At 36.5% G+C, this 24,517-nt stretch overlaps 3 protein-coding genes, 2 long non-coding RNA genes and 1 pseudogene across 6 annotated transcripts; 2 read left to right on the top strand and 4 right to left on the bottom strand.

The window, feature by feature from the left end:
* Positions 1 to 4,690: 4,690 nt before the first annotated feature.
* On the bottom strand, positions 4,691 to 5,753 carry LOC109185837. The gene is made up of 2 exons (XR_002055047.1): positions 5,668 to 5,753; positions 4,691 to 5,218 (listed from the first exon to the last, which is right to left on the bottom strand). It is a non-coding gene; the product is annotated as an uncharacterized LOC109185837 (long non-coding RNA).
* LOC109185828 lies at positions 4,813 to 7,347 on the top strand. 2 transcript variants are annotated; one of them, XM_019335777.1, is made up of 5 exons: positions 4,813 to 4,904; positions 4,999 to 5,058; positions 5,144 to 5,245; positions 5,341 to 5,532; positions 5,704 to 7,347. In XM_019335777.1, exons 2-5 carry the CDS (start codon positions 5,016 to 5,018, stop codon positions 7,074 to 7,076), a joined length of 1,710 nt encoding a protein of 569 aa, XP_019191322.1. In that variant the 5' UTR covers positions 4,813 to 4,904; positions 4,999 to 5,015; the 3' UTR covers positions 7,077 to 7,347. The 2 variants fall into 2 exon arrangements, with proteins under 2 accessions (XP_019191322.1, XP_019191321.1); XM_019335776.1 differs by having other exon boundaries at positions 5,141 to 5,245.
* Positions 7,092 to 9,172, bottom strand: LOC109185777 (annotated as a pseudogene).
* Positions 9,173 to 12,442: 3,270 nt separating this feature from the next.
* LOC109185827 lies at positions 12,443 to 15,455 on the bottom strand. The gene is made up of 4 exons (XM_019335775.1): positions 14,744 to 15,455; positions 13,811 to 14,451; positions 13,334 to 13,524; positions 12,443 to 13,052 (listed from the first exon to the last, which is right to left on the bottom strand). Exons 1-4 carry the CDS (start codon positions 15,276 to 15,278, stop codon positions 12,677 to 12,679), a joined length of 1,743 nt encoding a protein of 580 aa, XP_019191320.1. The 5' UTR covers positions 15,279 to 15,455; the 3' UTR covers positions 12,443 to 12,676.
* Positions 15,456 to 16,145: 690 nt separating this feature from the next.
* On the bottom strand, positions 16,146 to 17,160 carry LOC109185832 (major allergen Pru ar 1-like). Its single transcript, XM_019335781.1, has 2 exons — positions 16,873 to 17,160; positions 16,146 to 16,710 (listed from the first exon to the last, which is right to left on the bottom strand). Exons 1-2 carry the CDS (start codon positions 17,054 to 17,056, stop codon positions 16,412 to 16,414), a joined length of 483 nt encoding a protein of 160 aa, XP_019191326.1. The 5' UTR covers positions 17,057 to 17,160; the 3' UTR covers positions 16,146 to 16,411.
* A 2,237-nt stretch (positions 17,161 to 19,397) lies between these two features.
* Positions 19,398 to 24,517, top strand: LOC109185835. The gene is made up of 8 exons (XR_002055045.1): positions 19,398 to 19,814; positions 20,031 to 20,175; positions 20,274 to 20,370; positions 20,748 to 20,853; positions 22,256 to 22,597; positions 22,678 to 22,739; positions 23,866 to 23,960; positions 24,043 to 24,517. It is a non-coding gene; the product is annotated as an uncharacterized LOC109185835 (long non-coding RNA).

The raw sequence follows: 24,517 nt of genomic DNA, 5'->3' as shown, positions 1-24,517 counted from the left end.
ACGTGGAAGGCAAGTGAAGTGATGTGAAGGTGACATCCATGAGTAGAGAATACGGGAATAATGAAGTTACGATGGATAGATGCAACGTAACGTAACGTAACTGCATGCCCTCATCTTCAATCCATATATTTTCTCCATCTCCCATTTTAATCACTTTTGATATCACAATATCAAAACTCATTATACCAAACCAAAATAAATAAATAAATAAACTTTTAATACAAAAAATATAACATAATTAATTAATTAATTACAATCATTCAATTCAATAAACACACTAAATAAATAAAGAATTCCTCAATTGTTATACCGTTGTTCACTGTGGACCCTAGTCCTGTATGATGTCGTTTTTGAATTCTAATTTTGATTGTAACCGTTTGTTTCTCAGTTCATGTCATATGCGGGTTTTTTTTTTTTTTTTTTTAATTGTAACGCATGTGTGTTTATTTGTGTCTTGTGTTGTAAGTTTTTGTGTCTTGTGTTATGAAATTATGAATTTTGTACCTAAAATAGATTAATAGTTGTGTAATATACACACAACATATTGTGCCTTATGTTATGAATTTATGTCTTGTATTGTGAAATTATGTGCCTATAGAACATAAAGTCTTTACCTAAATCAAATTTAAAAATAAGTAAATATATAACATGTGTATGTGTCTTGTGTTATGAATTTTTTGCCTTCTATTATGAAATTCTATACCTTGAGAGTGAATTTTGTAGATGAAATATATTAGTATTTGTGTAGAAACATAAAAAACATGAAACTGCAGAATCTGTTAAAATTTAAATATCAGAACAACGTCATATTCATATCGTGGACCAGGACAATTCATGTTCATAATGTACAGAATTTATGTTCATAATACACATATACATAAATACGATATAATGAAGACACATAAACACTTAACATAATACACAGAATTCATATTCATGATGTAAAGAATTCATGTTCATCATACACATAATTCATGTTCATTATATCATGTTTATATGTATGTGTATTATGAATATAAATTCTGTGCATTATCAACATGAATTCTGTATATTATGAAGCTAAATTATGTGTACTGAACCAAAGTCCACAATGCACTATATACCTTAGTCTACGATATAACGATTGTAGAATTAGCCACTTGAAGGGATAGTTATGCTGTGCATCCGTATGCACCATGCATGGTGCATACGGATGCCAAAACGACGTCGTTTTATTAAAAAACGCGCATCTCCCCTTTTAAAAAAATCCAGGCTCGATTCCCAGCAACAACATTATATTGTTCATTCATTCTAGAATTTTAGTTCATAGATTATGGAATTATAGTTCATTGATTATGGAATTATAGTTCATCGATTATGGAATTGTAGTTTATCGATTCTGAAATTTTAGTTTATAGATTATGAAATTTTAGTTCATTCATTCTGGAATTTTTAGTTCATAGATTAGATTATGGAATTATAGTTCATCGATTATGGAATTATAGTTCATCGATTATAGAATTTTAATTCATATGTTATTGCTGGGAATCGAACCGGATTTTTTTTTTTTTTGAGGGAAGACGCACGTTTTATTAAAACGACGTCATTTTTGCATCCGTATGCACCATGCACAGCATAATTTGCCCACTTGAGGGGTTTCATTATGATGTTAAAGGCCCATACATGTTGTTAGGGTTACAAGATGGAAGTCCAAAGGCCCATATCGTCTCGTCATCTTTGCAGTTTTTCAAGGTAATATGGGCATATGGCCTAGCCCTGAATCAATCAATAGTTATGCTTTGCAACCGAATGCATCATGCGCATGGTGCATATGATGTAAAACGATGTTGTTTTGACTAAAAAAGTGCGTTTCACTTTAAAAAAATAAAATAAAATAAAGGTTCGATTCTCAGCAATAGCATTATTGTGGATATATAGTTATGAATTTCTGGATATATAGTTATGAATTTATGGATATTTAGTTCATTCATTGTGGATATTTAGTTCATTCATTGTAGATATTTACTTCATTCATTCACTGTGGATATATAGTTATGAATTTATGGATATATAGTTATGAATTTCTGGATATATAGTTATGAATTTATGAATATTTAGTTCATTCATTGTGGATTTGTGGATATTTAGTTCAATCATTGTGGATATTTAGTTCATTCATTGTGGATTTTTACTTCATTCATTCACTGTGGATATATAGTTGTGGAATTTTACTTCATTCATTCACTGTGGATATATAGTTATAAATTTGTGGATATATAGTTATGAATTTATGGACATATAGTTATGAATTTATGGATATATAAAAATGCTATTACCGGGAATCGAACCTGATTTCTTCTTTAAGTGGGACGCGCATTTTTTAACCAAAACGACGTCGTTTTGCATCGAATGCACCATGCGCATGGTGCATTCGGTTGCACAACATAATTTGCGTGAATCACTGGGTTGTTATACAATGAACTATGGTCCATAATGCTACGTGGACCATGGTTGTCAAATAAAATTGTAGTATAAAATTAAAATGATATTTTAGTGTTGCTAAACTGAAACTATTGTTTGTGAGAAAATAAAACTAGAAGACAGAGCTCATTCAATAATGTATTGTCACCGGAGACGATGGTGGGGTGGCCGGCGTATTGTATTTTATTTTATTTATAAGTTTTTTTAATTTAAAAATTATTAAAATAATTTTTAAAATAAAAATTAAATAAATTAGCCGGTCACCAGAAAGTTTAACGGTACGACCAAACGTGATACTAATTGAATAGTCATGCACTTAATTTGAAAATGTTAATAGTCAAGGACCAAATGTGATATCAATTGAATAATCATGTACCTAATTTGAAATTTTTAATAATCAAGAACTAAAATTGATACATGTATTATAGTCAAGGGACTAAAAATGATATTTTTTCACATTAGTATTTGAACATTTTTTGTTGGTTAGTACTGTAGAACCCATATACGTGATGAGCTCTTCAAATTTTGATACTTTTTAAATTTTGACTTGATCAATTTTTTATTTTTCAAATACTACCTACTCTGTTACAATACAATATTAATTACTTTCTTAACTTCTTGAAATAAAAAGAGTCAATATCACCTCTACTCAAATCTACATACTATTGTGTAGATAGAAATACAAACAAGGGGAAGCGGCTTGTTTGCTTCAACTGAAATACTGAGTTGCCACTAGTTTTACTGCAAAGTTGGTGGCCTATCATCAACTTTCTTTATTAAGTTGAAACATAAATTGCCCGCATGAACTTAACTCATTAATTTGATAGGTAGTGTAGAAATTATGTTTAAAGTGAGTACATCTCGCACTGTCGTGGTGTTGTTTTAATGTATATTAAAAAAGAAAAAAAAACATTTCTCAATGGCGGTGGTGAAATGAATATTATCATTGAGACATTCCATATTCTTCTGCAATTTGGTCTAATCATTTCATTAACTAACTTATACAGTGAACCCCACCAACCCTTCATTGTTTAACATTCCCATTTCTTTGATTGACAAAAATAAAAAGGCAAAAAGGGTCCATCTTACTCACTAAACTACAATAAAACAAGCCATAAATTTCTCAAGAAAATGACTCAAATGATGAGTCTGCCACCATCAAAGCTCAATCCCACCAACTCTTTCATTGGAATAATAAGCCTTTAACACCAAGAAATGTTGATCAATAGACCCACCTCTTAACAAAAGCATATTGTGAACCGCAAAGCTAGACCAATTGATTCGATCGATCATCTTAAAGTCTTGCTCCGGTAACAGTGTGAGAGTTTAAATCCCACTAAAAACCCGAGGGTCATAGAAAGACCTTAACCGATCAGAGCTAGGCCAATTGATTCGACTGATCATCTTAAAGTCTTACTCCAATGGCGGTGTGAGAGTTTGAATCCCACTGAAAACCTGAGGGTCACGGAAAGACCTTAACCGATCAAAGCTAGGCCAATTGATTTGATCGACCATCTTAAAGTCTTGCTCCAGTTGCAGTGTGAGAGTTTGAATCCCACTGAAAACCTGAGGGTCATGGAAAAACCTTAACCGAACAGATCAATAGACCTGGGGATTGATGAGGCAACTCGTGATTTATCTCCTATAAGGGCTATGGGGGCTTAGGCCGGGTAAGCAGTGATACCTAATGTATTTTAAAAAAAAAAAAAAAAAAAAAAAAAAAAAAAAAAAAAAAAAAAAAGCATATTGCAACTATGATTGTCTAGCCAAGTACCAATTGATCTGTGCTGGCTTGATTGGCTATTATATGCACAAAAACCTTTTTGTAAAGCCAAAAATGTAGAGCCAAACAAATCATTTATGTCATATATTCATGGAACTCATATTCCTCCCAACTTGATTTCATAATTAGCACCAATGGTTCTTTGGTGTATGTGAGCCATAGCTGCTGGTGGGCGCCTTTTGCGCCTCATCTCCTCGCGCAGATGAACAAGGATTTCGCACCACACTGAATTGATTAACCATTGTTTCATCATGGCACTGACTTCCTTAATTCCCAAAACATGGCATCAGAACCTGTGACAGATACCCTTTTGTTCCCAAAAACAACAACAGCAAGCCGCGGAGGGCCATTTGTGTAGCAGACAGACAACATTAAACTATTCTGAGGTTCAGTAGTGGTTGGCCTAAAAGGAATCATGGCTGGCTGCTACACTGGCAAAAAGTAATGAAAAACCAGCAAAACATACATTATCATATAAGCATTGTTTAGTTGAGTATATATTGGCATACCTTTTGGGTGTTATGCCCGAAGAGTTACTATTGAATTGCCCGTACCAATCGAATATTAACCCCTCTGCAAATCTCCCCCTAAATTCAAGCTGCCTTCTACAGTGTTAGTTTGTGGTGATTAGCATGTGAACATGACTATAATCATCATAATGGTATGATTTCGATTCCCATTTATATAGAGGTGCATCGGAGTGTGATTGGAGTCCCAGTGTTGATCATTACCCACTCTACTTTTTTCTGTTGCAGGATTTGGATAGTTGAAGATGAGAACAGAGATGGGGAACACAAACACATCAGGAATCCAAGGTACGAAAAAAGTTTCGTGTTTTTCTCAGAAACTTTCTGCAGATTGCAGCTTTTAACACTTTGCTGATTCTTGATGGTTCAGAAGAAGAGGGGGGTGATTATACTAAAGCTCCAAACCAGGCTGAAGAATCTGCAGAATTATCTCTGAATAACCCGCCTTCTGCAAATGATCATAACGTAGAAAATGGTTAGCATATTTCTCCATTTCATGAAAATAATAATAATAACTATCGTATCACTCTCAGTTAATCGCACAATTCTAATCTGACTCGTGTCTGATAGAGCAAGACGGGGTGGATAAGGAACGCGTTTCTCAGTTTTCTGAAGTTCAGTTAGAAGCAAAGGATTTGGGTATAAAATCCAGTGATATCCAGACAGTTGATTCGATCGAAGAAGTGGGGAGGGATGAAGAATCAGTGGAACCAAAATATGGAGAAAACAGTGGAAGTAGTGATCAGTTCTTTACTTACTCAGGTTAGCATCTCCCACAGCTCTAATTATACTCCTAAGTTCATCTTAGTTTAATCTCATATGCATCAGTATCCAGAATAGTTTCCGGTTCTTGAAGTTCATACAAGATAATAAGTATATATGCACAAAAGATCTCACCTTGGGTTCTGCTTAATGTGCTAAAAATCACGACAGGGGAGGTGGAAAACGTTGATGCAAATCTCGACTCTAATGGTCCTGTCCAGCCTCTAGACCCCGCCTTCAATCGACCACCAAGCAACAGAGAGAATTTTGCAGAAATGGATGATTCTTGTAGTGATGATGATACGAATCACTGCAAGAAGACAGAAATCGAACGTACTAGTGCTATAGATGCTTCTGGTGTTGATGTTGAGGATGTGGACGAGGAAAATAATGAGTTGATGATGGAAGAAACGGCTTCTCAACCAGACAGAGCGATCAAGGAAGAAGTGAGCTCGAGGGATAAGGTTGAAAACGGTTTGGCAAATGAAGGTGATAAAGAGGGCAATCTTGAGGTGAATTTGGATAATCTAGAAGATGTTGCCAAGATGAATACATTAGACTGTTCTGATCCAGCCTCGAAACCAAACGAAGAACGTATGGTTCTTCCTCAGGAAACTGGAAATGGAAAGAACAGCTTTCCAGTGCCTGAAGAACAGGAAGTGAATGAATTCATGATAGAGTCTCATAACCAGGAAAAGGAAGAGGAGAATTCCATTTCTTGTTTGGGAACTGAATCCATAGAACAGCAGGATCTGGTGTCTAACAAATCTCGACCCGACATTGATGCTAAAGAAGCTACTGACATAGTCTCGGGAGAAGAGATCTCCATTGTCCATAACCATGAAGAAGAGGAGGACAACACAATCAAGCAAATTTTCGTCACAAATGAGGTACGAGAGAAAGAACAACCTCAGAATGTTAATGCAACTCCCGGGACAATATCAGAACACGAGATACCATCAGACCTATCCGATGAGCAATGTGCAAACGGGATCATTTCTCCACTTCCAGTCATTCATTCTAAAACGGTGGAAACCACGAGGAGGTACAGTGTGGACTACACCTCAGAACAACCTGCAGGCAATCAGATCGAAACCAGAAGGTTCCCAAGCTTTGATTTTGGCATTCCTTTCGATGCAAGGTCTTCTGAATCTGATCAAACGCCCCTTCTCCGCCCTGACAAGCCCCCTACCAGACGCTTATCAATCGACTTCCAAAACACAGCTCTGCAAGCCACATACGCCCGAGACTCACTGGACTACGATACAATGGGAGTGGAAGAGAAAACCATTAGAGTGGAGAGAAGTGATCCTGATGCCGGCCCATTCTTGATCACGCTAAAGAAAGACGAAAATGGTAGCCTCACAGACAAAACATCAAACAGTTTGCTTGCAGATATGAAGGAAGGGAACATGATGTTCAAGAACATCCCTCCAGCAAATGATCAACTCGCATTAGCTTCACCCAAAAGCGGAAATGGGAAGCGAAAGCCTCTCCCTTCGTTCTTCAGCACATGCATCTGTTGCACAGCTACCATCAACTGAAAAACCTTTCATCAACACACTCATCATCATTTACTGTTTTTCTTCTCTTTTTTTTCTTGATTTTACATGATTGATCTTTTTCTGACTTGTCAGCAGAGTGTTTATTGTGAAAAAAAACATGAGAGTGATGCTACTCTACACATTACTAGAATTGAACTTTTTTGTGTTTTTTTTTCTTGGTTTATGTTTGAGGAAATCCAATGAGGTTTGGACTTTGGAGGGATGAAAAACTGCCTTTGATTGTAACCCAATGTATATGTCTATTGATTTATGGTTTTCAGTTTATAATTTCATGATTTGATCATCCATGAAAGTAAGCATCGCTGTTTCATTTTCCACTCTCTCAGATGGGCTGGCCTTTGGGAACAATTTGATCTTTAAGCCACATATAGATCGGAACAAGCACGAAATAAGTTGCTGCAATTGTACCAAGGATGAACCGCAAGAGAAAAACCAGCGGGTTCGCTGGCTTGCTCACGTCCTCAGCCTTCGGGCCAAGCTGTGATTGGAAAACACAAGTTTCAAACTCGAGACAGATATATGTTTGGCAAGAAAGTTGCGGGGAATTTGTATAAAGGAGCTATAGAAAAATAACTTTCCTACCTGCAGGGGAGAGTCACCGGAATATGGCTTCACGCCTGTGACAGAGCAACCCATAATCAAGCCATGGCGACGAACACCTCTATACCATTTTGGGCCAATCCTCTTAAGTTTAACTTGAGAGAAACCGGCCTTTTTGAACCAATCAATGTACTCTTCTTCTTTCGGGAAGAGCATCCACAAGTCAGCAAAGAAACGAGACAGCCAAAAGGTTGGATAAACCGGACCAATAATGCAGGCTACTCCCCCGATACTCAACACCCTATATGCTTCCTTGATGCCACGTTGTGGATCTGGCCAATACTCAATGCTGGAGAAAACAACCATACGATTAATGTAAGCTGCTGGACCTCACAGTTATCAGACATATGCCAATAACCTAACCTAAAATTCTCATCGTACATCCTTTTATATTCAAAGTAATAAAAAGTTGTCAACCAAACGCTAACTATGATTTTGATTCCCATTCCTAGTGTGTAAACCCATGAACCAAACACACTGCTCAGTAACTTTTGCCTATTGGTTTTCTATAATATATGAAGTGCAATGAATCACCTTACCCCATCCTACCCACTACTACTCTACATTGTTTCAATTGTTTTAATGATGATAAGAGAAGGGCATTTAGCACATAGACAAACTTAAGCAACACTCTCCCCTAAAAGTTGACTTTTTATCTTTTTTGAGTGTTGATGGAAACTCAGAGCCACTATCCGAGGGTATGCCTGGCTAAACTCTGCCTTGTGACCTTAGCTGACAAAGAACCACAAGCTATCTGAGGGTATGCCTGGATAAACTCTGCCTTATGACCCTAGCTGACAAAAGACCACAAGGAGGTAAACTAGCCGGTGACATTAAAAGTTTACTTTAATGATAGGAAAACATGGCCTATGCTATATACATGACATGGTTATGCAGAGTAACAAGTTTGACCACATTTCACTATATGGGTTAGATTGATTGTTTTCTCTATGTTCAACTCCTCTTATCACTATAGTAGCTGCAAAACCAGGGAAAGCAATATAATATTCCCAAAAACCCAATGAATAAACAGAACCACTTGAAATTTGGCAATCCTAATCAAGAACATGCCAATATGGCACACTCCTAAAATCTGAAAGTAAAGTTAGCAACTTTACCTTCCAGCAGAGATGTATCTATCAAAAGAATCATTGGGAAAGGGGAGATCCTCAGCATCCCCTTCAAGGATCTTACACTCCTTGGTGGGGTGACTGATCAATAATGGTCACATTCTTGGGATCAACATGCTTAACAATCCCAAGAGTGGTGAACCCAGTTCCACCCCCCACATCCACCACATTCAAATACCTACTGCTCAGCTCTGCAGGCTCAAGAGCCTCATCCCTCATGTCCTCAGTCCAATGCCCAGGGTTTATCACATGATCATACACAATTGAGAGGAATCTGTAGAACCAGAATGCCTCTTTCTTGTGCTGTATGAACCTGGGTTGAGAAACCGGCGTTGAAGAGAGGTTTTGCAATCAGTTTCTTGAAATTAGAAAGAAGAAGACGACGAATAATTGAGTGGAGTTTGTGTAAGATGAAGACATATATGAGCAGTGGCTGGGCGGGAATGGGGTTGAAGCCTGAAGGGAGTAACAGTTGCAGCTTTACTTGTCTGCTGCCACATGTTGAGATTACGATGGAAATTGGTGGGGGGACAGAGGCCACAAGCTCTAATTAGTGATTATTTGTTTTATGGAATAAGGTTCAAATTGGCCACTGAATGTAACCTGAAAATGCAATTAGGTCACTGAACGAAAAAAAAGTGCAATTAGGTCATTGAACACTCAAAAAATGTGCAATTAGGCCACTGAACTCTCCAAACGTATGCAATTTTATCGGATAGCAGGTTACCATCAATTTTAGCAGGTTACCTGCTTACGTGGCAGCTTAGTTGGCATTTTTAATAATTTTTAAATAATTTTTAATAATTAATTTTAATAATAAATTTTATAAAAAATTGGAAAAAATTAAATAAAAAATAAAATAAAGTCGTTTTTATTTTTTTAAAAAAATTTTAATAAAAAGTTATTATTAAAATTTATTAAAAATTAATTAAAATTTATTAAAAATGCCAACTCAGCTGCCACGTAAGCAGATAACCTGCTAAAATTGAGGGTAACCTGCTATCAGGTGAAATTGCACATTTTTGGAATGTTCAGTGGCCTAATTGCACTTTTTTTTCGTTCAGTGGCCTAATTGCATTTTCAGGTTACGTTCAGTGACCAATTTGAACCTTATTCCTTGTTTTATTTAGGTGACAAGAAAACCACGACTATGTGGTTTGATGGTACCCGAGTTGGACCTCAGTGAAAGCGTTATTAGTTCTTTGTAAATAGATATTACGTTGTAATAGAGCCAGTAGCATTCAAAAAAGGTGACAAGAAAACCCATCATCACACTCTGTGACAGATAAATTATATTTTTGTGCACTAAATCACAAATCACATTAGAGAGGGGAGATCAAATGCATCAGAAAAAGTATGTACAACAAATTCAATCGAATTAGTGTTAACAAGGTGATTATTTCTTTTATTAAGAAGATTAGGGATGACAATTTCACTTTACTTCGACCAAAAATTCCCCATTGAGATAGAAATAGGAAAAAAATATTTCTCCCTATAAAGACAAGGATGAAAAATGGGGCGAAATTTTGAGAACGGAAAGTATACTTCTTATTATGTCAGTCCTATTGGCATCCCTAGAGAAAGCAAATGGAAGTGGGTAGTGGAGACGTGGAGTGTTTGTTTGCTCTAATATCAAATTGAAAATGATACTGAAATTACATATATACATGTTTAATTATATATATATATATATATATATATATATATATATATATATACTCAATAACCTCTTAGTTTGAGTGAAAAATGACTTGCATAAGTAAGAAGGGAAAATGACACTTTTCCCCTTTGAATTATAGGCTTAGAGTTTTTTTTTTTTTTTTCTGAAGTTATTCATGTATTCACATTTGTCCGCTCAATTATTTTAAAAGTGACGATTTTTCCCCTTTAATGTTAAATGGATATTTTTACCTTTAAAATAATTATTTCATTTATTTTTCTTTTCTAACCAATTATTACTTATATGTAGGGATAATCACAGTTCGATTTGAACCAAATCGGACACTGTACCAACCGAACTGAAATAATAGAGACAATTCTTGTTACGATTCATAATTGGAAAAAAAATTGTTGAATTTAAACTATTTTAAAATAGAAAATAGAAAATAGAATTTACAAAAAGAAATAAATAAATTTTGAACCTGCGATTCAAACCGAAACTGGAATCAGAATAAATGCAAATCGGAACCAAACAGATTTATCATTTACAAATGGTGTTTACAATCTGTCAGATTTATCATTTACAAATGGTGTTTACAAATCTGTTTGGTTCTAGTTTGTATTTTTTTATTTTTAATTTTGAAGGCGACAATTTAATGCATTAAATCCGAAAAGAAGACAAGCAAGAAGATAATGAGGAGGGTTATCAAACCACTCCCCGCAACAGAAACGGCTTCCCGAGCAACAGTGTAGGCAGCACGATTCGCAGATCGCTTAGCAAAGCAGAAGATTACACCACTTATAGTGGATGCAACTTCTTTAACATCATCAATAAAAAATCCAAAAGCATAATTAAAAGAAACAGAACGTAAAGCAAAATAAACAACTTGAGAGTCAATTTCAACATCAACATCCCCCATGCCGGTCCCCTTTAGCCAACTGAGGGTAGTTTGCAGATTCCAGTTTCAATTTGAACCTTCAGTTCAAAATTTATTTATTTATTTATTTTTGTAAATTCTGTTTTTTATTTTTAAAATAGTCTAAATTCAACAATTATTGTATCTTATTTATTTTCGGTTCTGAATTATAACAAGAATCATCCCAACTATTTCAGTTCAGTTGCTATAATGTTCCGTTCAATTCAAATCGAATAGTAGTCATCCGTACATATAAGTAATGATTTGCTGGAGAAGAAATAAATGAAATAATTATTTTAAGAGTAAAAATGTTCATAAAAATTGCCACTCTTAAATGGATAAATGTGGATACACGAATAACTCAGGGAAAAAAGTGATATAAGTCTATAATTCAAGAGAAAAAGTGTCATTTTTCCTAAGTGAAAATTAAGTTAATTTATTTTAAACTCAAAAGTATTACAATACTCTCTTGACTCTTGTACCAAAAATGTTGTAATGTACATGGTGTTCTAGAGAAAGAGAATAGGACAAGAGATAGAAATTGACATGTGACTACTGTAAATGCATAGTGAATGTATAATCCACGTGAAGATCTGCCAAAATCACTTTAAATCATACCAAAATAAAGCACAATAACAGAAGTCTATGATTCAAGCACTTTAAAAGTAAAAAAAAAAAAAAAACAAAAAAAAAAAAAAAAAAAAAACTTGTTGTTTTATTAGGTTGCATAGATATAGACAGCATTCTCAAAAAAAAAAAAAAAATATATATATATATATATATATATATATATATATATATATATAGACAGCATTTTAAACCGTACTAAAGCAATATAAAAATCTTTTTGAATCTTATAGAGGGCAAAAAACTTAACTCGATTTATATTAGTAATTGATCTTATAGTTAAAGATTTGATTTTTTGTATATTAATTAGGCAGATTTCTTACCCTTTATCTCTGGTTTGAGGCTTTGAGCAATTCAAATGGTGGAGGTAAACCTTAATATTTTGATTTACGGGAAAGCCTGCAGCCAGTATCAAAGGTTATAAGCATTAATATTATGAGGCATAAATTATGAAAGTGCAACAGAATGGTTTGAACACCATTTCAAGGTCAGATTACAGTGAGAAAAGTAACATTTTTATACCAACTATGCCTTCTATATAATCTAAAAGACCTGCAAATCTGCAAGGCCACAATTATAACTTCTGAAGCAACAACACCATAAAGTGTGCATTAGAACTGACAAAAAGAAGCACAGAACACACTTCTCATGGCCATTCTGATGGTCTCTTAACTTCTTTGAGTTGCACAGAGTTCTCAAAGCAATGATAGAAGCCATAATGTGGGAATCTCTCATACCATGTTTCTTCCTCAGCATGAGTGTCCCAGTGCTCCCCGCTGCTGCTCTTGCCGTACTTGTGCACCCATCCCGACCCGTTGTGCCCCTCGCCCCACGTGCGGTTCCATCTATCGCCACTTTTGCCTTCCCACCACGTCTCCCCTTGTTTCACCCCGTTAGCGTTTAAATCAAAGCTCTCGTCCCATTTGTCGCCCCATTTCGACCACCCATCACCTTCGCACCGCTCAGCCCATTTGTCCGTGTACTTCGTCGCACCTCCATGCCCATCATATTTCTCGCCCCACCTGCCAAGAAATGTCGGCATTTTTAGTTTTCTTTCCTAAATCTTCAGTCACTTTCTATTACATTGTAGTATCTGTTCATCTATACTTTCTCAACCTGTTGAAGCACAAAGACTCAACACCACCTCCACTGAGGCTCAATCTCATGACCTCCCATATGGGAGAGTCACTACATGCTATCTGAGCACAAGGTGCTTGGCAACATAGATTATAGTTTAATCAATATAAAAGCGAGAATATAGTTTCAAGAACGAAGGCACAATATGACCAATAAATTACGGTACCTTTCATGCCACACGTGAGCGTGGCCAGCATCAAGAGGCGTGTTAGGATCAATGCTGCACCACTTATGTGCCCATTTCTCCGCTTGGCCAGAAGCATCGTAATGTTCCCACCATTGCTCCTGCCATTCTTCACCTATCCCGTTCTTTGCCCACTTATCCGCAGTTTTCTCCATGTGGGCAAGCCCAGAGCTCTGAAAAAAACATAAAACATCATCAGACCAAATAGGCAGGTGTTCTCCAAATTCTCGACTCGTAAACTCCAACTTCCAATAGATGAGCATAAACTTGGGTAGCTATAAGTGACCCTATGCTTCTTGAAAACCATTACCCACTAGGTAAATCCCGCAAACCACACAGGAGAGGTAAACTGCACTAGGAAGACCCCGTGCAATTTGGAATGTCAAAGAATGGAAGGAGATGTTAAATTGGCTTCTTGGTAAGAATGAAAAGAATAAAGATTCAAGCCCAAAGCCTAACCTGCCCCATCGATTCTCTCCAATATTCACGCCACACATTCCCTACAGCATCTCGTCCTGATTTCTCAGAACCCAATTCCTTGTACCCAAACTCATCGGCAGCTTCCCAATACTTATTCTCCCACTCGATAGTTTTATCTGCACTAACGCCCCTAATCACCGTCCACTTGCAGATGACCCCATCCGGTCTTCGTTCAGTTCCCGTCTCCCTCCACCACCTCGATCCATCAGCATTGACTCCGTCCGAAGAAGCCTCCTCGACCTGATCCAGTGCAAGAGCAGCTTCAGCCGCGTGCGTTGAAAACTGAACACCGAGTTCATGCTCCTCCTCTTGATGAGGCATATCTAACGTAGCGCTAGAAGTGCCCAAATCCTCAACCTCCACGAGTGACTGAAGCGGGGGAAGAGGAGGACCGATTTTACTCCCCAAAACAGCAGTCTCGAACGGGATTGTCAGAAAATCTGCAGAGCGTTCTTTCTCCATTACAGGACTGCTCAGATTTGAAATCGGAGAAGCTTTGGTGTCTGATTTCACCAGATTGTCATCATCATCAGGAGGTGCCCATGCCCAGAAGTTCGGCCCAGGCGTTGAATTAGTGATGCTTATTGATTGTGGCACAGATAAGCTGCCATTTTCCAACCCTGATCAAGAATCTTAACATCTGAGCAATAAAGTTACAATTTTTTTTGATACATTAAGTTTCACAGCTTAGCTTAGGTTAAAGTGAGAATTTTGTGAGCTTACAAATGAAAGAGTAATTAAGTAGAGAAATGAAGCAAAAACACAAATAAAAGGATGAGTAAATCATAGATTTGGGGATATGGGAAAGAAAGGGTATATTATCTTCTACAAAATATAAAATTGAATTTAAGAAACACAGCCATAATGGCATAATAAATAAATAAATTATATGAATTTTACAGGAAAATTTACCTCCTTGTTGATTCTCCTCATTTTCTTCACTCTGAAATTCCATTTCGCCGGAAACCTCCAGCTGAGGCCGGGGATTCTCCTTCAGCAGTGCCCTAGCCGCCGCGATCGCCGCCGAGGCACGATCAATGACTTGCATTCTCTGAATTCTATCTCTTTCCTCGGGCGAGAACTCGAGAATCTTCTGGAACTCGTTGCTCTTCCTCTCCATCGCTTCCGGGCTGTCCTCCTCGTCGGCGCCGTCGTCGTCTTCATCGTCGCTGGATTTTCTACTGTTCTCCACGATCTTCTGGAAATCCAGAGACTTCCTCTCGCGATCCATCGCCGTCTTCCACATGTCCAAATACGACAATTCCTCTCCTCCTCCATCCGAGACTCTGATTCTTGAGCTCTTCCTGCTACACACGAGGCTATTCCAGGCCGGCGGAGATTCTTTAGTAGAAAAGGAAAATGGGTATTCTAGGTGGTGCTTTTGGGTTGCCGGGACGGCGGCGCGTGAGGCGACAGTCGGGTAAATAGTGTGGAAATGGCTCGCCATTGGGAAGTGTTTTGCCGGTGCCGAGAAGGAGGTGGAGATCTCTGGGCGGTGTGTATTTATATAGGGAGTGTAAATTTGAGGTGGATTTTTTTTTTCAATTTTATAATTTTTTTTTCTGAGAATATTTTGTATCCACTGATCTTTGTAAAAGAAAAGGATTTTCTTGAAATTTAAGGAAGGTTGAGATGCTGTCTCCTTTGAGTTGGCAATGAGTAAAGGTGCCAGATTTAACGGATTTAACTGTTCCTTTAATGACAGATGGCATAAAGTGAGTGGCCCAGATGTCATTATTTATATAACGTTCGTTTGGGCAATATGCTTAAGCCTTCATGGATCACAATATGCTTAGAACTATATTTTCCTTTATAATCTTCTTCTTTTAAAAAAAATAAAAAATAAATTCACATCACTATTTGAATATACAATTCAGGTAAAACCTATCTTAGGATCCTAACCAATAAAGAACTACAAGAGCGTAAACTAATCTAAATTATGAATCTCTCAAATTGAAAAATAGCTTATTGTGATTATCAAATCAACTATCCAATGTACTTGGATAGTTTTATACATTTCTTACTTAAATTAAATTGTGGTTGAACAGCCGCTCCAAGCAATAGTATGTGTTTCATCTCAACTAAAAACCTAAGTTGATAATTGAATTGCACATTTATTATTTATATGTATTATATACTCAACACACCAAACCATACCTAATGAGATAGATTCCAATCTCAATTGTCATCTACAAACTACAACACACAATCAGAATAACCCTAGACCACACTCAACAATCACAAAATTCCAATCACCAAACCCCTAAATTAAATCATAATGTTCTTTCACTATTGAAGGACACATCATAAAAAATTTGAAACGCAATAAATATTTTATTGATATAAATTTAGGAGTATCATACCCTTATTACAAACACAATATGACTGAACAATACATTATTAAAACCACACTTGGAATTGAAGGACACACATCATGAGATTAATTGGGAAATGGAATTGGGAAAGAACCAAATTAAACATGACTGATGACACCAACAAAAGGAATATGCCCGCACGAACTTAGCTCACTGTTGATTCATTAGACAGTATTTGGGAGAAGACCAGATCGAGGAACATATCCTAAGCATAAGCCTGAGGGTTCTGAATAAGATAGGCCTCCACAGCTTTGTACATTGCAATCACCCTCTCTTTCCCAGCCTTGATTTCTTCTTCCTTCATCTTGAAATCCCCAACAGTGTAGTACTTGCTTGTCACCTTAGAAATGGAGCCACCCTCCGCCGTCTTCTCAAACTTCACCTCGTACGTTATCTTCTCGAGCTGATCTAACAGGGCGTCGCCTTCGACCAACGTGTACTTGTACGTCAATGTCTCCTCGTTCAGCTCGTCGATGTAATATTTTATCGACTTCAAACTACTACCTGCACGGAACACAAACTTCACCATTATTCTCAAAATGTAAGCTTGTGTTTGAACATATAACCATTAATGTGCAATCCAACTATTAGCTTAAGTTTTTAGTTGAGATGGAGCACATGCTTCAATTTGATATCAAAGCCAGACTAAAAGTTTAAACTGATGACCTTCGGGGAAGTTGATTTGCTTAATGCTGCCAGTGCCCCCGGTGCCTTGGACGATGTCAATGCTCTTGATGGCTTGTGGCATTAGCTTTGGGATCAAGTTGTGGGAGTCGACAATTGAGGCCTTGAAAATCCTCGAAGGGGCGACCGGAGAAGTCTGCTCGTCGGTGTAGGTGGAGACGCCCATTTTTGTTTTCTTTTCCTTTCTATAGAGAAAAGTGAAAATCAGAGCAGAAATGGATTCAAGAATTGGAGAAGATCGATGAGAGAAGTTGTTGGGTGCAGAGAAATGGAATGGCTATGGTATTTATAGGCTAGCTTGTTTTGTTGTCTGGTAGAATGTAGTTGACAGACAGTCAGAAAAGTTGCTGTTTTTCTGAAATTTCAAGGTGGGGAACAGAACAATTTAAGGAATATGCAATTTGTTAAGGATATAAAATATTATTGAAGGTGAAATATGCTGACTTTTGTCGTGTGTAACAACAATCTTTCTGTCACCCAACTTCCATTCTTTTGAACAAACAGATGTCTTCTCTTGTTATTCTAAACGAGCGCATGGCTCAACAAAAGAAATTGGGAAAAATTGTTGAATTAGCCTCTTTAAGTCCAATGAATAATCCAATTAGATGTCTTAATAGAAAAAAGTTCCAATAGCCAAACACAAAAGAACCTGGAAGCAAGAAAAAACACATAGAAAAAGTAAGTATAGCACGAGCCACACTTTTTAAACTTATTGCGATAAGAGTTTCTTATTCCAGGCATCAATCATTTGCTTGATCTTATTCTAGATATATGAAAGAGTAAATACCCAAAATGGTCTCTCGACTATAGCTAAATTCACAAATTGGTCCTCAACTTTCAATTTCAACCAATTAAGTCCTTAACTTTGTAATTTTGACACGATTTGGTCCTCTATCTATTTGACCGTTTGTTGACCGTGATCGACGATCTCCAGAAGAACCTTCAGCTCTCGTCGGAGCACGTGGAGGCCTCCAGGATGACGTTGCACTGGTTCAGAAACACGTCGTCTTCTTCACTCTGGTACGAACTCAACTACATTGAATCCAAAGGGAGGATGAAGAAAGACGACCGGATTTGGTAGATTGCTTTCGGCAGTGGATTCAAATGTAACAGTGCGGTCTGAAAATGCAACCAGAACCTTAAAAAATCGACGATGGACCATGAAATTACATATATATCCTCAAAAATCACAATCAACAAACGGTCAAATAGACAGAGGACCAAATTGTGTTAAAATTACAAAGTTAAGGACTTAATTGGTTGAAATTGAAAGTCGAGGACTAATTTGTAAATTTAGCTATAGTCGAGAGACCGTTTTGGGTATTTACTCTATATGAAGAATAGCTCTCTTATTCCTGCCCACAAAGGAAGGTAAACCCAAATATTTTTCAAAATTGGGAGCTTGGGAAACCCTCAAAATCAACACCACTTCCTCTGCATCAGTTGTATTCATGCTAAAACACGCACTAGATTTATGAAAGTTAACCGTTTGACCATACATATCCTCATAACAACGAAGTCCATGTTTAATAACACTCGTCTCCTGCACATATGCCTTGAAAAATAACAAACTATCATCAACAAAAAACAAATGGAAAATGGGTGGAGCACCTTCTGATCTGGCCACCCTACAGCCATGAATAGAACCCAAAGCCTGAACCTGCCTGGGTCCCCTTAAAGAGATAACCGTCCGCTGTTGATTCCATTAATCATAAAATTGTAAGAAACCATAGTAATACAATTCATAATTAAATTCACCCAGCCATCAGCAAAGCTTAGCGCCAACAACATCCTTTGTTAGAATGGGGATTAGTCAGAGTATATATCTTTACTTCACCTCATTACGTGGCATATATGATTAAATATTTTTTTAAAAGTCAAATAGACTGTTGAAAGGGGATTAGTATGAGTATGATACGGGCTTAAAGGTGCCTCTTACAATTATGGCTTACTCAGGACCCCTCATGGTCTGTCAAAAAAAAAAAAAAAAAAAAAAAAGACTGTTAAATTTTATACAAAAAAATTATTAGGCTCAACTTTAAAAAGTACAATTAAACACATTTACTTATCATTTTTGTACATTTCAGCTCAATAGTCGATTATTCACTAGTAGATACAAATTATTAAGTCTATATGCACAAAATAACAAGTTAATGTATTTAGTTACAATTTTTTTAAATTTTAACGACTTAATTGTTTTATTATATAAATTTCAAGGAATTATTATTATTATTTGTATTTGATTAATAAACATATTTACTTCTTTTTTTTAACATAATTACGGTAGATGAACGTTGGAAGGTAAAATATCATCATTTCATATCATTATATTGTATCCATAATCTAGAACAGACGCACCTTGTTTTAAAAAGTTCAAATATAACGGCTATTTTCATTTTCACCTCTGCTCTCTTCCTATTGCACTTCACATTCTCTCGTTTTCTTCTCCCAATTCTCTCGTTTTCTTCTCTCGCCTCTTGGCGATTTCCGGCGGTGGAGCTCTCTCCGTCGCCGACATTCTAGGCGGCCAGTCTCCAACGACTTCTCCTCGTGGGTTCTACGGCGACTCTCCGGTGAATCTCGTCCAGACTCTCAGGCGCAGAAACCCTACGGTGGTTTTCGTTTCTTTATCAGGTTTTCTCCTTCCCTATTGTTTATTAAGCCTTTCTTTTTTCCGATTTATTTCTCTGCTTAGTGCTCTCTGGGTTTCAATTCTCTCGGATCTAGACGTACCGTGGAGATCCCGACTCCCTTCTCGGCGGCAATTCCAGTCAAGGGTTTTGTTTCCTCATCGGCGGCGTCTCTGAGGTGAGACCGGTTGGCGTCCAGGCTGGGATAGAGTCTCCGGTTGCACCTCGTGGCCGGCGCGTGGCAGTCCGTGACGGTGAACTAGACTCTGGAGACGAACTCTCTGTCACTATTTTGTGAGTTAATTTGTCCTTTCCTTATTTTGCGCCGCATTCCAGTTTTCCTAGATGGACCTTTTTCAAAGATTTCTATACTATTGGTAATGTTTATTGCCTTTCTTGGATCCTCCGACTCTGAAATATAAATTTTTTTATATAGACAAGTATAATTTTTATTTTTATTTTGGATTTTTGTTTTAGTATCTAAGTAGATTTTGGTGATGATGTTTGCAGATGAATGACTTGGTAAGAAAGTTTATAATAAATGGCATCAGTGGGTGTACCACCTGCTTCTGGTATGAGAGAATCCAGTGGTCACACTGTTGGTGTTGATAGTTTGCCTGGGGAGATGAATGACATGAAAATCAGTGATGATAAGGTCTGCTTATGCCATCATTTTTTTTTTCCCCAGATCTTGTGATTATTATTTTTCATATATTACCACTTGTTGCTTTAATAAATTTGTTTTGTTTATAGGATATGGAAGCAGCAGTTGTTGATGGTAATGGGACTGAGGCAGGTCACATAATAATGACAACTATTAATTGGTGGTCACAATGGTCTACCAAAACAGGTAAGTTTGTTAGTCTCTTTTGGTATCTGATTGCTTGTTAAAAGGCTCATGGTTTTGTTAAATAAAGCAATACTCCTATTATAGGAGGCTAAAGTAAAACTTTAAGGCTCATGGTTTTCTATTGTGATGGATTTAGTAACTTAAAAAATATTCATATGTGATGTATACAATGCTCACAGCCTTCTCTCCTTTGGAAGGTAAAAAACATGTAGAATAAAATAGAAGTCAAATATCTCTATGTGATTGTGCACATTCAAGTCTAATCATTAGTTCTATTATATCTTTATGTCAAGATTATTACTTGTATCATGTGATGCTTTAACTGCTTTATATGTTTTTACTTGTCAGACATGGGTGCTTCTTTTATCGTATGACAGTTCTAGTTTTGAGAAATGGCCTCTTCCTTTACTGGCATGATACTTCATATTTTCCTCTGGGTCCTATGCTTGCAGACTATAAGGATCATTTGGTGTAATATTTCAGGTATGATTATGTTATCTTTATGTTGACCACTGCATGCCTGTGGACTGTCTTTCTTGACCCCCTTTCCCTGCCTCTCCTCTAAGAGCAATCTTCTGTGTATACATATGCTGCTCTCTTGTACTAATCAGGCTAAATGCTTAGAAACTGGTGAAATTATGATGATCTAAATGAATACTTCTGGTAACTCTGCTCATAATTAAAGTTTGGTCCTATTCTCTAATAAATTTCCAATTGTTAATTTACTTTTCTCCAATTGTTGGGCCCTTTCATCAGGTCTGATAATAGCCTTGAGAATAGCTGAACTAATTTCTAGTTTAAAATTTTGTTTTTGGTACTTATGTATAAGATGTTTGCAGATCTTTATTCCCTCTTGTGAGCTACTAACAGAAATTAAAGAAGATCAAGTTTAGTTGAATCAGAAAAAAAATCAGGGGAATAAAGACTGAAGATAGGTAAATCTAATAAGTGTAGACAAGCAAGAAATAAAACCTTTCCATATGTGACAACCTATGGCAGCTTAGGATTTTTAGTAATCCACCGGTGCCGTTTTGAGTTGTCACGTGGCCTTTCTTTAATATGAGACACCATTCTTTCGCTTTCCGGAGCATATATTTATATTTTTAAATTTTTTCTCTCTTTTCTTTTGTGTACATCTGTTGCGGGTTCAGGGGTGGGGGGGTTGAACTCCTAACCTTGAGGTTTCTCTTTGACTACTTGAGCTAAGGGTCATAGGTTGTTTTAGGAACAATATTTAATTTCAATTCAAATTTCTATTTGTTGTTTGAAGACCACCAACTGTCCTAGAGGAATGTTTACCTGGCTTTGTTACTTGGCCTCTTAACTAAAAAACACTTAATAACACTGGAAAAGAATGAACCTACAACCAAAGAGCAAATGTTTACTGAAATGGATAGCAAAGCCTGGATATTGAATCATCTGCAAGACTGAGACAAGTAAAAAGTACTACAAGCATCTAATTTGTTTTTGATAAGTGACTCAAAGCTTGTTCCCCAATTATCTATAGTAGGAATTTTCTTTTATACCTCAGTTCCAAATAATGATGTCAGATCTAAAGAATATCCTCCCCAGTTAGGCTATTCCAATGTATTTTTCTCTTTAATAGCAAGCTGCTTTCCTAAACTATATACAGGGAAGGACATGAAGGATCAGTGGAATAGAAACTGTGAAACTCAAGAAAAAATTAATTGAGCACTTCGTAACTGTCTTATTTCCCCTATCTCCTCAATATCTTCTCCCTCATTCCTCCTACTCCACTTCCAATAATTAAAAATACATAATGCTAAAACAAATTTAATCTCTCCTTTAAGCATCATGTTTCATGTACTGTCAATAATTTTTTCTCCCTTTATTTTTGGGTTTACATTCTTGTTAACATTTGCAGCTATTTTGGACATAATCCTTAGCCTTAATGCCTGGAGGAGCTTGAGAATACTTGGACATAATCCTTTCCCAGATTACCTAATGAAATTTGTGGTTGCAGCATTCTGCGTTGGTGTTATGCCTATATATTACTTATTCTAAATCTATCCAGAATCCTACAGGGTGAGATTTTTCAATAATTTGGGAAGGAAATATACCAAACCAATCACTATACTACTATTGTGTTGCAATCTAGTTGATACCAAACATATTGGCTGCATTCCTATTTCTCTTTCATGTTGTGCGTAAATCCCTGGAAAAATCAAACTGGCACATTGTTGGGCTTCTTATGTGGTGGTCTCAGGTCAGTAACATCTTTCTTTTGCTACTTGTAAATATAGGACTTTCACACAATTATTCTAATACTGGCTCTTTAAGTTCCAGCCAAAGTTGTATGTTGGAAGAGGGATATGAAATATGAATGAAGACATGTTCTCTCTTTTCAAGTAAGAAGCAATTCTTTTGTTTGTAGATACACCTAGAGATGCATATAAATTTCTAGCTTTCAAATTTTCCTTTCTTACATACTGTTGAAGGTATTATATTGTGTTTAATAGTTTGGATTATATAAATGTTGTGTTGGACAATTGAATTTTCTGTTGGACATGGTAATTTATTTATTATACAGGGAACTAAAAAATATATTTTTTTTTAAAAAAAATTAGACAATAGTTGGTAAAGATGCCTAATGTCTAAATTTTTTTTAAAATATGACAATAGGCATCTATAATTAGTTAGTAAAGACACCTATTGTCCAACTCAAATGAAAGGGACTCATTCCATATGATAAAAATCTGACATTCTATGATAATATGATTGCTATTTGCTTTTAGTACTGGATATTAAATGTCTTGTTGTAAGATTGGACCCTGCATATAGAATCATATATAGGAAGTGGAATGCTACAAATGTTTGAACCTTCCCATTCTATAGATTATAGTGCAAGCAAAGATCCCCCTTCACTTGTTGTTGAAAGTTCCCAAAATCTGCCTGGGAGAGGTGTCTTTGCAACGTTATCTAGCATAGAGGTATTGCATTATAGTAGCATATTATTTAAATTTTCATTTGTCACAACTAAATTACTATTATTGTGAGAAAAAGAAAGTTACTTAAATGAGTTAGAAATTGTTGAGTAAAATTCTCGGAAATGGACCAAGGCCCTCTGCTATTCCTAGAAGGCTCCAAAATTCATCTTTTCTTTGTAACCATGAAATTCAGAAGCATGAAATTTGATTTTCTATCTGTAGCTTCTATCTTGCTGTTGTGGTTCTTCTATCTATATGCCTACTCCAATAATTTCTACTATGTCCTTGTCTACATAAATTATATACTCATATCTTTGGGCATGAATGCATTTGGTTTTACAATGCATGTCTGGATATAGTTGTCCATTCACTGTAGATCTTAACTATTCTTTTTTCTCATCAAAATTGCAACGAATACTAATTTTAGATACTGTTGAATATGCTTTGAGTACATGGTACAGTTAATTGTTGCTATTAGTTCTGCGAGATCCATTTTTTCCCAATAGAAGGCACATTTGAATTATGCCTTTTTTTCTTTTTGTTATAGGCAGGAACTGGAGGTGGCAAACCATTTAAAGCCTCACTTGGTTTACTTTATGAGTCTGAAGATGAATTAACAAAGACAAAGGACTTCTATAATAGGTAGTATTTTGATATGCCATAAATAATAACTTTTTTTTTTAACCCTAAAACCTAAAAAGAGCTCTGTTCTGCATATGGAAAGTTAATCTGCAGGTTGTGTTGGCTGGAGGCATAAGGAGGTAGCTGGCAAGGGGAAGATCCCATTCTAGGATGGAGGGAAAAGGAGGTCCACCAAACTTGGTGGACTCCTAAAGCATTTAATGTAGAGGGATGTTGTTGGCAAGAGAATGATCCCACTGTGGGAAATGAATCCTCTTGTATTCTGGGCAGTATTTGGTTGGGTGCTTATGGCTTGCATTATCTATGGAATGGTGTGTGAACAGAGTTGAGTGGAAGAAATCTGAAGAAGGGAGGCAGTGCAAATTTCCCATTGGAATGGAGAGTAGTCCACCAAGCTTGGTGGATCCATGGTGGTCTCTGGTTTTGATTCTCAGACCTGGGTCTGACTTAATTGTGGCTGAAGCAAGCTTGAAATGAATCATCTGGGTATGGTTTATGAAGCCTTTGGGGCTGAGTTTAATTCCAGGATTGGGCCGTTGAGATTAACAACAAATATT

The sequence above is a fragment of the Ipomoea nil genome, unplaced genomic scaffold, assembly GCF_001879475.1.
Source record: "Ipomoea nil cultivar Tokyo-kokei standard unplaced genomic scaffold, Asagao_1.1 scaffold1361, whole genome shotgun sequence".
In the NCBI taxonomy this organism is placed as follows: domain Eukaryota; kingdom Viridiplantae; phylum Streptophyta; class Magnoliopsida; order Solanales; family Convolvulaceae; genus Ipomoea; species Ipomoea nil.
This window is presented reverse-complemented; position numbering and strand designations above follow the sequence as displayed.

Bases quoted from the DNA above. Each gene is read 5' to 3' on its own strand.
- LOC109185828 (XM_019335776.1), top strand. From the start codon at position 5,016: ATGAGAACAGAGATGGGGAACACAAACACATCAGGAATCCAAG. The intron at 5,246-5,340 runs GTTAGCATATTT...CGTGTCTGATAG, and splicing joins TGATCATAACGTAGAAAATG to AGCAAGACGGGGTGGATAAG. The intron at 5,533-5,703 runs GTTAGCATCTCC...AAATCACGACAG, and splicing joins TCAGTTCTTTACTTACTCAG to GGGAGGTGGAAAACGTTGAT.
- LOC109185827 (XM_019335775.1), bottom strand. From the start codon at position 15,278: ATGGCGAGCCATTTCCACACTATTTACCCGACTGTCGCCTCACGCGCC. The intron at 14,452-14,743 runs GTAAATTTTCCT...ATTCTTGATCAG, and splicing joins TGAGGAGAATCAACAAGGAG to GGTTGGAAAATGGCAGCTTA. The intron at 13,525-13,810 runs GTTAGGCTTTGG...TGTTTTTTTCAG, and splicing joins GGAGAGAATCGATGGGGCAG to AGCTCTGGGCTTGCCCACAT.
- LOC109185832 (XM_019335781.1), bottom strand. From the start codon at position 17,056: ATGGGCGTCTCCACCTACACCGACGAGCAGACTTCTCCGGTCGCCCCT. The intron at 16,711-16,872 runs GTCATCAGTTTA...TGTTCCGTGCAG, and splicing joins GCAAATCAACTTCCCCGAAG to GTAGTAGTTTGAAGTCGATA.